Source organism: Lepidochelys kempii, chromosome 6, assembly GCF_965140285.1.
Source record: "Lepidochelys kempii isolate rLepKem1 chromosome 6, rLepKem1.hap1, whole genome shotgun sequence".
Lineage (NCBI taxonomy): Eukaryota > Metazoa > Chordata > Testudines > Cheloniidae > Lepidochelys > Lepidochelys kempii.
Genome location: NC_136385.1, coordinates 66,636,275 through 66,650,425, shown reverse-complemented (window position 1 = coordinate 66,650,425; position 14,151 = coordinate 66,636,275). Strand labels below are relative to the sequence as shown.

Sequence of the window (14,151 nt, the reverse complement as noted above, 5' to 3'; positions counted from 1 at the left end):
TGACACTGGCTTCAGCTAAATTCCGAATAGCGAAGACCGCTGTGAGGCGGTCTCTTCCCCCTTTCCTCCCTTATTTTCTATTTCTTCTCTTGCGTAGCTCTCTCCTTTTTCCTTTTGCCTAATTAGTGTCTGGCTTAGTTGGCCAAGACTTCAGATTTTGCAGCACAGCTATAAGCATGTGACCAGAAAGGCAGCTACATGCACTGCCCTACAAAGCCTGATGCTGGTACAAGTTTGCTAGGTCTGGGAGTGGTTGATTAGACCGTGTGCTCTGCCTGTGTTTTTCCAGCAGTAAGGTTGCAAATGGCAGTCAACACCAGAGACAGAAGCTGCACTTTCTATCTTTGCTGTTTTTATTCTTTCCCTTTTGTGTGTGTTTATCTTTTGTCTTGTCCTCTAGGAAATTGGATTGGACTCTCGGACTGCAACAACGATCGCTCCAGCCCATCTCCACTAACTTCTCCATTCCCCCAAAGGATGGTTATTACCATCTTTAATACCATTTAAAAGACTGTCAAACAAGGGGGGTGCTTTTAAAAAAAACACAACTCTCCAGCTAAAGGGAAATGGAACAAGTAAAGTAAAAAGTTAAAGTAAAAGCCTTATTTAATACTTAACATTCCAAATGCTTTAACTGTTTTTCCTTTTTTAACCTTTTATAAAAAGTTAAGAAGATTATTAAAACTGTCTGCTATGATACTGAGGTCTCTGTATACCAAATCCCAAGCCTTGTTTAAAACTGTTTTAATGTTGGACAGTTTCAGGGTCTTGTTAACACCTTTGACTCTTTGGGCGCGTTTATTCCATCGATCTTAATACAACAGCTCCCACCCGTGCTGCCATGGCCACACAGCTTTTTTTACTGCATCAGCTTGAGCAAAGTTAGTGCATGTTTGTCTGTCTCAGGCTGGGAAGCAGGCTCCCAGCTGCTGTGTAGAGGTATCCTCCGAGACAGAAGAAAAATGCTGTAAACAGTATCAGCTTCTCCCAACTCAGAGATGGGGAATAAGCCAGACTCACCTGAACTACCGATAGAGAGACCAAGTGCGGGCAAGGGAGTATGCCTGTAGGTCTCTTTAGTTTAAATCCACTTCTCTAAGCACAACATGCCTTACGGGCACAATACATCCTGCTTGGTTTTGAAGAAGCTGTTTCTGACTCATTCCAAATGTGTGCTGTCTCAAGCTCCCAGAGAAATCCTGGCAGGCTCTAGCCCAATTGGACCCCGTGAATTAGTCACAATTGGTATCCAGAGGGGTGTAACTCAGAGACCCAGTCGGAAAGTGGTTGGATCAGGAAATTCCACCCCATAAAGAAGTGGAGGCATGGGCCTGCCCCATGAAAGGGGTGCACATGGGGGACTGGTGGAGGGCAGTTTGGCAGGAACTGAGAGAGTAATATATATAAGGGTTGCAGTTTACAAGTGAAGGTTTTCTTTGTAATAGAGTATTCTGTTCTATTTGTGACAGTGTAATGTTATTTGTATTTGCTTTAATATACAACTGGCCAAATTCTGCTCTCAGAGGCAACTCCAGTGATTTCAATTTGAGTTGCATAGATGTTTCTGAGGGCAAAATTGGATCTTGCATAAGCAACACAGGTGACTTATGGTTGCAAAGAGAACCTTAACTTTTGTATTTCCTGACTTATGAGTGTTTAATATTACACTAATGTTTTATTAATATAAGTTTTTAAAAATCTAGTAAATGTATCATGTTGCAAAGCACTTTTGCTCTGGTTCCCAGAGGGCTATGGAGGATGCTGTATTGTGGTTTGAAGACTTTTTAATTTAAAACTGTTATGTTATTGAAAGCATATTAAGGTCTCATCTTGCAGTCCCCATGCAGACAAAATTCTGTTGGATCTCACTGGGGAATTTTGTCTGTTTCAGGATGGCAGGATTGGGTTATTTGTTACACTGCCTCTGAAAATGATTTTGACTTCTGTTAATGTGAACAGGGGTCATCGCAACAGTTAGTGAAAAAGAGGAAGAAATATATTGCCGAGCTTGTGTTTTTACTCCGGAACCAGAGGCTGGGTTTGGAAATCCAAAAGTGTAAATAGAAGCTACCAACAAAAGAGGTTGCTTTAGAAATCTCATTCAGTTAGTTTGAGGAATAATCCGTATAATGATCCATTATTTTTTTTTTTTTAAATATTGGCTGGCAAAGCCTCAGAATGGTGTGAGGAGTGAACTGCAGTAGACGCCATTAGAGCTACATAAGGTAGATAAATAGAATCATAGGGGTGTATGACTGGAATGGACCTGGAAAGGGCATCTAATAGAGCCTCTTGCGCTGAGGTAGGACAAAGTAAACCTAGACCATCCCTGGCAGGTATTTGTCTAACTTGTTCTTAAAACCAAAAAGGATGTAGATTTCATGTGCTTGACTATCCTTGTAGTTAGAAAGCTTTTCCTAATATCTAACCTAAATAGCCTAGTGTTAGTTCTAGAAGAAGGTCAGACCACAGAGAAGGAGGTTGGAGGTAGCATTGAGATTGATTTGAGGGAAGGAAGTGTCATTGCTAATACAGTGTAAGTATGATATTCTGACTGACTCAGGCACCTCAGTCACTTTTGAAAATGCAGTGTAGTTGTAGCTGTGTTGGTCCCAGCATATTGGAGAGACAAGGTGGGTGAGGTAATATATTTTATTGGATCAACTTCTGTTGGTGAGAGAGAGCTTGTGTCTCTCACCGTCAGAAGCTGGTCCAGTAAAAGGTATTACTTCACCCACCTTGTGACTTCTGAAAATGGGATGAAGAATGAACTGCAATAGAAGCCATTAAGGCTACATAAGGTAGATCAATAGAATCATAGGGGTGTATGGCTGGAATGGACCTTGAAAGGGCATCTAGTCCAGCTTCCTGTGCTGAGGTAGGACCAAGTAAACCTAGACCATTCCTAGCAGATACTGATATTTCCTATCGCATTAAACAGGGTCACACTGAGACATCTTGACAAAGCAGCATGGGGAAAAGGCATGGTTACTGCCTGTACTGTACCTGTTCCATGGATATTTCATCTCTGAGTCTATCAATCTGGCACCATATACCAGCTGTAGGTTAAAAAGAGAAACAGAAAGATAAGGCATGAGAGAGAGCAAGTTGGGGAGAATCTGTCACTTCTGAATTAATCTGAGTTGCATCAAAGAGATATTTCTTTCCATCTTTTTCCATACCAAGGGGGTGTGATATGGATTTGTGGTTCTGATACTGCATAATCGATTCTTTCCTCTCCGCTGTGCTTTGTCAAGGATGGCTTTGTTCATTTGCAGTCTTAGTTCATTCTTTCCTTCCTATTTTGCTTGTCTCTCTCGATTCTTATCTGGATGTTAAAAACATTTTTGTAGATTCAGGGAGATTGTGCCTGCTTTTGGAAAGAAGTGAGTGACACAACAAGATGATGATGATGATGATAAAATAGCCATTTGCAATGCATTTGTTCACTCCAGTAAAATTAAAATGCTGTCTGGAATAGACACCGTGTTCTCTAGCCGCTTGAGGAACTTGAGGTTGGGCTTTCAAAAGCATCTAAAGGGCAGATTTTTAAAGGCACCTAAATGCCTTTAAAAATCTGCCTTGAGTGACTTGGGAGTACAAGTCCCATTGAAAATCAGTGGAGACTGAAAGTCCAATGGACACGTGGTCCTAAGCTTTGGTGCTTTTGAAAATCCTACTGTTAAGACTGAGATTCCATGTGAAACTCTGTGTTCAGATTCACAGGGCCCACAGTAGATTAACTAACCATGTTACTCAAATGTCTCAGAAAGAATACTGTGACTGAAAGAGAACAGCCTGTTTTATGGCAGGGTATACTGTTTTAACCCAATTGTTAACAAATAGAAGGTCTACTATCATATAATGCAATGAGTAGCAAAATACAGTAGGTGGGCCTGGGATGTGATGCATCTCATTCTTCCACCTGGTTATCTTTCCTGGTTAGTTTAGGGGGTCGTCAATTTTTACTTTATACACAACTTGAAAGTAGGCAGACAGACACACATCTATCTATCGGAATGTCACTGGGTACTTGAATTTTGCTATTGTATATGAGTTCATTAGTGTAGCTCTTTCCGGCTCTGGTATTTTCAAGCCTTTCAGCAGAACATTACCATGTTTTTGTTTTTGTGTTGTTTTTTTTCTCTAAATTTTGGTGTATATTTAGTGGTAGTGAAGAGTGGCACGCTGATGGCCCTGGAGCGTGGAGTCATCTATGCACAGCCTGGGTACATCATGGCAGTAATAGTAGTGACAGCTGTGTCCCGCACTCCCCTGCCAACGTGTCTACACCCTGACTTGGAGGCACCTCTTCTCGGAGAGAGAGAATGTCAATCTCAGTGGCCCACTCAGGGGCTTTCTGCTGCAATTCCCAACCAGGGTGCCAATTGCAGTAGTAGTAGTTTGGTCATGTGAACACCTCACCTAGTTTGCTGGCCTCAGTCCCACTTACTGATTTCGTATATCGGCTACTCAACAGCATTAAGTAGTGCTAATTGTGTCCCCACCAATCCCCTGAGCCACTTCATCCCGTTTAAGTAACAGGAGGAGGGGGGAAAGGAGAGGCGAAGTGGGTAACTTCTTTATTCCTTACACCACCCTGATCCAACACCAGTTTATTTTGTTATAAATTCATCTGACACGGACCTCCATTGACCTATTGGGAGACTTGTAACTAGGTACTTGGTCCCTAAATTAAACAAATGGTTGGTCAAGAATTGGGTTAATATAAATAATTTCCCTCTTGGTTATTTGTTTATCAGTTTTTCTGTCTGTTCAGCATCTGACTTTCAAAGATAGCTTTGCTCTTTGTAATTTACATTTAAAGAGTTTCTACCACTGGTGAATACCCTTTTTCTAAGTGGTGGAGAGACAATCCATGTATTTCTACTACAACTCCTCAGCAGTGAGGTATTAAAATGTGTATATGAGAACATCACCTCTTGTTTGCCTCTGTCTCATGCTTCCCTCATTTCTGTTTTGTTCCTTTCAGATACTTGGCGTTTTCAGAAGACTGTTGCATCTACACAGTGGAAGTCAAATTTTGTGTATGGCGTGGTTAAGGTTGCAGCCTTTCACCTCAGCCTTCCTCCACTTTGGGCTGGTTACCTTTGTGCTGTTTTTGCATGGTTTGCAGGTGGACGCTGGCATAACGGGAGAGTCTCTGAGTACAGGACAAAACAGCTCGTGCTCAGGATCTTCTGATTGCAAGGAGGGTGTTATTTTGCCAATATGGTACCCAGAAAATCCATCCCTTGGGGACAAAATTGCCAGGGTTATTGTTTATTTTGTGGCACTTATCTACATGTTCCTCGGAGTCTCCATCATTGCAGATCGTTTCATGGCATCAATAGAGGTCATTACATCACAAGAAAAAGAGATTACAATCAAGAAACCAAATGGGGAGACCACCACGACTACCATTCGGGTTTGGAATGAAACTGTTTCCAACCTGACCCTGATGGCTCTAGGTTCTTCTGCTCCTGAGATTCTTCTGTCATTGATAGAGGTATGTGGCCATGGATTCATAGCCGGAGACCTGGGGCCCTCTACCATTGTTGGCAGTGCGGCTTTCAACATGTTTATCATCATAGCCATCTGCGTCTATGTGATCCCAGATGGGGAAACCAGAAAGATAAAACACCTGAGGGTGTTCTTTGTCACATCTGCATGGAGCATCTTTGCTTATATCTGGTTGTACATGATCCTTGCTGTCTTCTCTCCAGGTGTGGTGCAGGTCTGGGAAGGCTTGCTCACTCTGTTCTTCTTCCCTCTTTGTGTCCTCCTGGCTTGGGTGGCAGATAGAAGGCTGTTCTTCTATAAGTACATGCACAAAAAATATCGTACTGACAAGAACAGAGGCATTATCATTGAGACAGAAGGTGAACACCCTAAGGGAATAGAAATGGATGGCAAGATGATGAACTCCCACTTTCTGGATGGAAATTTAGTAACTATGGATGGGAAAGAGGTGGATGAATCTCGCAAAGAGATGATCCGGATCCTCAAGGATCTGAAGCAAAAGCACCCCGAAAAGGACTTGGACCAGCTGGTAGAGATGGCCAACTACTATGCCTTATCTCACCAGCAAAAAAGCAGAGCCTTTTACCGCATCCAAGCCACCAGAATGATGACTGGAGCAGGCAACATTCTGAAAAAGCATGCGGCCGAGCAAGCCAAGAAAAGCACCAGCTTGCACGAGGTGCAGGCAGATGAACCTGAGGAATTCATCTCCAAAGTTTATTTTGATCCTTGCTCCTACCAATGTCTTGAGAACTGTGGCGCTGTCCTCCTGACGGTGGTGCGGAAAGGGGGTGACATGTCCAAGACCCTCTATGTGGACTACAAAACGGAGGATGGCTCTGCCAATGCAGGTGCTGACTACGAGTTCACAGAGGGAACTGTGGTCTTAAAGTCAGGGGAGACCCAGAAGGAGTTCTCTGTGGGGATCATCGATGATGACATCTTTGAGGAAGACGAGCATTTCTTTGTGCGGCTTAGTAACCTCCGTGTGGTTGAGACTGAGGAACCTGCTGAGCTCAACAATTTGCCATACCCAAAGGCCATACTGACTTCTCCTTGTGTGGCCACAGTGACTATCTTGGATGATGACCACGCGGGCATCTTCACATTTGAGTGTGATGTGATGCATGTCAGTGAGAGCATTGGCGTGATGGAAGTCAAAGTCCTTAGGACATCAGGTGCTCGAGGTACGGTCATAGTCCCATTTAGGACAGTAGAAGGGACAGCAAAAGGAGGCGGAGAGGATTTTGAAGATGCTTATGGGGAGCTGGAGTTCAAGAATGATGAAACGGTGTAAGTACCCCTTAATTTCTTTTATCTGTCCTAGTTACTGTGGTTAACTCCAAGTTTGACTCCATCACAGGTGAATGCAGACAACAGATAATGGATTACTTTCTCCAGCTATCCTTCAGTTTCCTTACTTACCTCTTCCAGGCAAGAACCCTACAGCAGGATCTAAAAGGGTAATACCTCTTGTCCCTCTCCTCCCAGGACTTACAAAATGGGGCTTGGAAATCTCATCAGTGAGAAGACCTATAATCCTCAGAATCGTCGACTCAAACCAGTGAGTGGGACGTGGAGACTGTACTTAGACATTTTCACAATCCTTTAATTTTGAGGATAGCAGGTATGATTGTGAGTAGAAGACAAAAGACATGTTGAGGCCCAATCTTTCAGACTTTAGTTAAACAAATAGTCCCATTTACTCACTGCCAACATAAATGGCCAGATTTTCAATAGTCGCTAAATAGGGTGGGATTTTCAAAAAGGCTCAACACTGGCCAAACTCTGCTCCTGTTGACTTCAGTGGGAGCAGAGAGAGAGAAAGCAGCTATGAGCACTTTTGAAAATTCTACCCAGAACACTGAGAACAATGAGAATTGTTGGGAGCTCTGAGCTTTTTTGAAAATCTGGGTCTCGGTGATGTGAGTAATAGCTGCAGGATCAGGCCCTTGGTCGCAAAACTGAACCTCTGTTGTATAGCTATTTCTTCCCTTAATCCCCTCTCCCTATCTTTTTTCTTTCTTACCTCAGCAGACAGCACATTAAGGGTTGAATTTCCCCATGCAATAGAAGTGTTATGAGTAAAGACAGAGGGGAGAGGAAAAAAATCCTTTTCATAGTTTTTAATAGACTCTTGAATATGCTAATTTGGGATATTAAAAGTCTTTCTGTAGGTTTGGCTTTCAATCAAAGCAGCCACCTCGAGGTACATATGAGCCACTGTCCTAACAAGGGCTCTTCCCCTCCCTCGAACTGCGTACATACATGGTCTGCCTGTGCCGCTTGTACAACCAGGGGTTCAGCTACCACCCGAATCTCACAAGATCGGTAGCAAAGCACACCCTCTTGCTGGCTTGTGTAATAAGCAGTAATTCCCGTCTGTGTACCCTTGCAGCCTCTGCCTAGAGCTGTTTGAGCCAGGCAGTACTCTACCCACAGGTCTTTCTTTAAATGGATCTTAGCCTAGGCATTAGGGGGTGGGCTAAATTTTCAGCTTTTGAGTAGTCTTCTGTGTGATCATCTCCGAGTAAGCTATTCTTCCCTTTGAATTTATTTACTGGTGGTTTTCCCCCTTAAAAAGACTGCAGTAGTCTACAGTAATGATCCAAAACGCTGCAACTCAGCGCTTCCCTACAGCTCCATGACCTAGTGTTTTCATACAAAACAAGCACTCCTCCAGCCCGGGGAGGGAAAGGATTGCGTGGCCTCTAATGGTGTGAACCAGTCCTGTTAATTCAGCTCTTTCATTATGAACAAATGTAACTGATGCGAGAATAGTGAGTAATAAAGACCAGAGACGTAATAATGCTTTAACTACCTTCCATTAACATTCGTGGAAGATGAGGAAAAATCGCTTAGTAGAGGGAGCTGGTGTATGGACATGATGCTAACATTCCCTAATGCTGAGTGCTTGGGTGCCTCTTGTTAAAACCCAATCACTTGAGAAATCAAAGGAAGAATTGTACTGACTTGCAACTGGCAGCAGAGAAAGGAAATTACTGTACCAAGTAGTCTTATACAATACACATGTAGATGCTGGTACACTGAGCTACAGAGCAGGGATGCCTGAATCCTGACATCTTCCCATGGTCTGTGCCTACCTGTCATGGTTTTTTTTTTTTTTTTAATCCAGTTGCTGTCCACAACCCTGGTATTTGATTGCACTTGCATGTTCTTCCTTGATAGATGAACAGAAGTTGCTGGTTGGCTGAGATCACCAACAGTAAAAGTAGGCTTGGAAGGATTAGATTGGTGGTGGTAAATGTCAATTTCTTGACATGTTATGTTGACAATTTGGATTTCAATGGTTAGCAAGCTTTACCTTTTTTTTAATCTCAATGTCTATTGTCATTAAATAGTCTGACCGCCCCCGCCCCCCATAATTTCCTGCAACTGTGGAAAATTTACATTGATAACAATAGAAAAAATATGCCTCAACATGAGATGTCAAAATTATGAAAATAGACACATTGAATTGTGCCAAGCCTGAATAAAAGATTGAAGGTGATCAGCTTTGTCCTCAACTTGCTGCTCCAGGGAGAAGGTGACCATGGGTCACGGTGCCAAACTCTGCTACTAGAACTGGTCCTCAGGCTGCACTCTCTGGACAAAGTAGACCAAGGTCTCATCTACTCAGTTAAAATTGTTGTGCTGGGGGATGCACCTACAACATGATTTAATTCTAATTGTGTGGGGCACAACAATGTTTTAAATAGGTTCTCCAACATGGTAGATGTTACTGGGGCAGTTGGAGCCTAACAGGTGGGATTATTGACAAAACTAATTTAAACACTGTAATATTCCAACCAGCCCCTCCTCTATTACTGAAGCTTTTTTAATTTATGAAGTAGGGGAGCATTTTAAGGTCCTGTTCATGCTACCACTAAACTGCTTTAAGTTAAACTGTGTTCAGCAGCACCGTGTTTGAATCTGTTCTCCAAGATGGAGTCAAATGCACTAACTCTTCTCTCTGACACAGTCAGATCACAGTTCTGGTTTTGGAATATAGGTAGAACACACTCAAACGACACTAGGTTCCCATCTGTGCTTTAAAATGGAATTGTGTTGGGGGACAAATATATTGTAACTGAGTCACCTTACCCTTCAGAACTGATACTAGCTAGTCATGGGTGAACTTCAAAACGTCTGAAGTTTGAGTTTGAACAAGCACCTGTAATTCCAGATCTTTATTCAGACATTAGACAAATCCTGATCTGGTGTAAGCCACTGAAATCAGTGGAGCTGCACTTGCTTACACCATGGCTGCATTTAGCCCTCCAAGCCTCTTGGAACTTTTGTGAGGGAAGACTTTGTAGTGAGATTCCTGTTTCCTACTGGCCAGGAAGTGCAGTGAGCACAGCTTTTTGCTGCCATTCTGCAGGAGGCTCAGAGACTCCTTTGGAAATAGCAAGTGCAAAGACATGAGGGGTTGTGTTTTTCCTGAAGGGGAAAAAATAATTTTGGGCATATGTTCGGGGTAGAAAGCAGCCAATATGGAGAATTCAGATCCATGTTTGAGTTTTTGCAAAGATCAGCGTTGCTCAGATCCCAGGTTTTGGTATTGGCTCATCTCTAGTTTAGGGAGGTATGTGATTATTTTATCTGAAACACTTCACTCATCCTAAATGTTAAAGTGCAGTGGAGGTGGGGTGATGTGTTTATCACCACAATGTTGTATGAAAACACTGGGTCAATAAACTATCTTTCTTCACACAGTATGGATTTGTTACCTGATTCCCCACCTTCTCCCACCACCCTTTCATTCTCTTTGTGGTACCATTGTTAAAGGGGTCTTTTGCTCATAGGAGGGAAGAGCGATAATACACACATGCCTCATTTCTGCAAACACTTAAGGTATATCTACACTGCAATAAAACACCCATGGCTGGCCCATGTCAGCTGACTCAGGCTCACAGGGCTTGGTCTGTGGGGCTGTTAAATTGCAGGCTTGAGCCCAAGCTCTGGGACCCTGTAAGCCCAAAAGTCTACACTGCAATATTAATATTATAGCCTGAGTCCCCTGAGCCTGAGTCAGTTGACACAGGCAAGACAAGGGTGTTTTGTTGCAGTGTAGACATACCTATAAGCATGTGCTTAACTTGACTATCATGAGTAGTCCCATTAGGACTATGCAAGGTAGTCAAGTTAAGCATGTAAGTATTTGTGGAAGTGGGGCTAAAGAGATTTCCAGGCTCTCTGACTATGTAGATTGATGTAACTTACATGCTAAGGAGCTGGAGGAGGGTGAGAGCTTCAATTTACGTCCTCTTCTGGCTCTTGGTGGGTAAGTTACTTATTTAGACTCCATTATATGTTGGCAGTGTGGATGTAAGCAGCTCTAAGGGAGTTTAACTGCGTGTAAAAGTGTCTACATTTAATGTGAGGGGCTCCAAATTCCACATCACCTCTGTATTGCATAACACTGTTTTCTACCAAATTTCTAGAACCAAGGGCTGGAGATGATTTCCCCAAATGTTTTCTCTTGTCCCACTCTTTTTGAGGGAATTTCACTTCAATTAAAAAAGATAAAATAAACCATCTGTTTAAAAAAAAAAAAGTGGATGTCCCCAGGGAATGCGGGATTAAAAATAGCTGAGCTGATGCATAAAATAAAAGTGTGAGAGGGAGATGGATCCTGCCACAGGGTCTTGCTTATTGCTTCTGTGATTCTCTCAAGGCTGGTATGGTCAAAGTTTCCTTGCCTGTATATTGGGTGGGAGCGGGGAGCAAGCTGACTTCTCTTAAGGTGTGAAACCTCAATAATGCTGCTGTTATTATCCAGTCCTCTTTTTGTGTGTGTGTGTGTGTGTGTGTGTGTGTGTGTGTGTAACGCTGCACTTTACTATCTAATGAGAAAGGTGAGTACTCACACAAGCTTCAGACTCGTGGTGTTATAACATTTAAAATGATACATTTGTTACTTCCAAATGCCAACTTCCAACACAGACACTTCTGATTGTGTCTTGCCATTTTACATTTTAAACAGCTGAAATGAGAATGGTCATCTCTAGTCTAGTGATGCTAAGACTGAGGCTCGTGAGCTGCAAGTGGCTCTTTAATGTCTCCCCTGCAGCTCTTTGCAGCACATAATATTAAAACGTGATTTAATGATTAACCAATCCCGATGCTTTTATTATGTAGTTAACCAATTGTAGTGGATAAAATAATAATACTTGGTCAGTTCATTTTGCTGTGGGAATTATATAATATAGTAAATGAAACAATGAATTAACACTACTTTGGCTCTTGGGCTATGTTGATCACTAATTTGGCTTCTGAACCACTGAGGTCTGAGTGTCATTGCTCTAGTCTGTTAAAAGGATACTGTCAAATAGATTAGGCCCAACACTTATGTTTTATAAAAGGTTTTAAAAAACAAACAAAAGCCCTAAGAATCAGTGGTGCAAAGCAATTTGTGTTTTTAAAAATAGTATTCGTAGCACAGGGAAGGAATCTGTATAATACAATTCCAGGATTGTCACTCTGAAGCCTAGAATGTCTGAGTCAGTATGGAGTAAAGGAAACTGCTACAAGCATGGATGAGAGCTTTTTGTTCAGCAGATCACTAGGTGCAATCATCACTGGGATTTGTAGTCTGTTACTGTCCAACTCTAAGTTTTCAGCATTTTGAATTTATGACTTACACCCTATGCGATGTACAGGAAGGCAGGTATCTATGCCATGCCAGGAGTCCTAGACAATTATGATATCAGAAGCAGCTCAGCCAATCACTGCCCTTACTCTATGACTAATATTTATGCAACAGTTTCCTTTGTTGTGAGAGGGAGACTGCATGGATAGTGGATTACTTGGCCTAACTGCCACCTGCGCAAATAAACACAAATCTCCCAGGCCTCCTCCCAGACACACATCTCCTAGCATAACCCCACCGACACGAATCAAGACAACCACCCACATGATAATCCAACCAGCACACACAATAACCCCAAAGACAGCACACACCCTTCATTTGCCACTGACGCAAATCCACACAACTCTCTCAGCACCGCACAAATCCACACAACCAGCACACACAACAACCCCAAGTATCACTCAGACGTTTGGCTTTTTTTATAAATATGACTTTATGAATTACACCCATGTGACAGCACAGGCTTTCAGTTACTAGTAATACCTTAATTTATAATTATATTGACTGTGTATCCCAGTGTTATAATTATATTGACTGTGTTCTCAGTGGTGGCAGATGACAGAACAAGGAGTAATGGTCTCAAGTTGCAGAGGGGGAGGTCTAGGTTGGATATTAGGAAACACTATTTCACTAGGGGTGGTGGTGAAGCACTGGAATGGCTTACCTAGGGAGATGGTGGAATCTCCATCCTTAGAGGGTTTTAAGGCCCGGCTTGACAAAGCCCTGGCTGGGATGATTTAGTTGGGGATTGGTCCTGCTTTGAGCAGGGGGTTGGACTAGATGACTTCCTGAGGTCTCCTCCAACCCTAATATTCTATGATTCTATGATTTGCCTTTGGGTCAGTTTGGAATGATACATCTGCTATTAGAAGCCAGTTTGGATGCTATTTGGAAGTCTAAGGGCCAAATTATACTTTGTGTTCCTTGCTGCAATATCAAGGATTTTAACCTAGAATTAGGGCAATAGATATATTTGGTTGCTTGCCCTTGTCACTGGTATCTGCAATGTTTTTGGGATCCACAGTGGTGCATGGTTGGAGATTGATTTTTGTTGGGGACAGGGAGGAGTGTGTCTCCCCTGTTCAGCAGCGTAGCTTTTTTGCCACAATTCCAAAGTTTTGTAAGCAATGTTCTATGAATCAGAAAGGGTATTAGGTGTCAGTAGAAGCTGTAATGTTGAACTGGTAGCAAATGGCTTGCTAACCCTCTCGGCAAAACAAGCAGCACTGAGATTTTGGATGAAATGTGTGTGGTAACATGTGGCCACTTCTGTGGGTGGTTTTTATGCAAAGCTTGCAATAAAGGCATAAGTAGTGACGAGGCTGAAAGGATCTGCCTCCTCCTGTTCCTCCATTAATGAAAACATTTCTGGAGACAAACATATTAAGACTGAGCTCTTGGAAATGTTTATTGCCTGTGGCCTAAATAACGCTGCCCTTCAATATTTTTGGAGACGCATTTTTTTGAAGCATTGAATAAGTATAGTTACTAAGGAGCTGGGGTCATTTGTAAGGTACATGTGACCCATCTCATCCATTTCTCCCCAGAGATTTTTGAGTATGAGTTGCACTGCCACCCAGCTTCTGTGTGTGGCTGCCCTGCTGAATCACTACACGTGTGGTATGTAAGCTCTGTGGTGCAGGGACTGCCTTCTTGTGGTGTGTGCATCTAGCACTATGTGGCTGGGTAGCACTAAGTGCTGCCACAATACAAATAAATTCCCCTTTATTTGGGCTTTGAAAATCATCTCCTTGCCAGTTAAAGCAATTACACAGAATACGGGGGCAATTCAGAAGACGGGGCCCAGGGTGGGAAGTGGAAGGAAGTGACTGGTTAATAGCTGTTTGGAAAAGACCATTGTGAAGCTTTATGTAGCCACTTGTGCTTCTTTTCTAAACTTCCCTGTTGCTGGAAACCGTGCCTTTTTCAGTTTGATGGACAAGCCAGATGAGAATGTTTGATGATCTGGAGAT

At 42.6% G+C, this 14,151-nt stretch overlaps 1 protein-coding gene across 3 annotated transcripts in view; it reads left to right on the top strand.

Moving 5' to 3' along the window:
* SLC8A3 (solute carrier family 8 member A3) overlaps positions 1 to 14,151 on the top strand; it is a 196,684-nt gene that overhangs the window by 45,250 nt on the left and 137,283 nt on the right. For all 3 annotated transcript variants that reach the window (XM_073348493.2, XM_073348492.2, XM_073348491.2), the window contains exon 2: positions 4,994 to 6,816. In XM_073348493.2, the coding sequence (XP_073204594.2) occupies positions 5,051 to 6,816 (1,766 nt within the window). In that variant the 5' untranslated portion in view covers positions 4,994 to 5,050. The remainder of the gene's footprint in view (positions 1 to 4,993; positions 6,817 to 14,151) is intronic.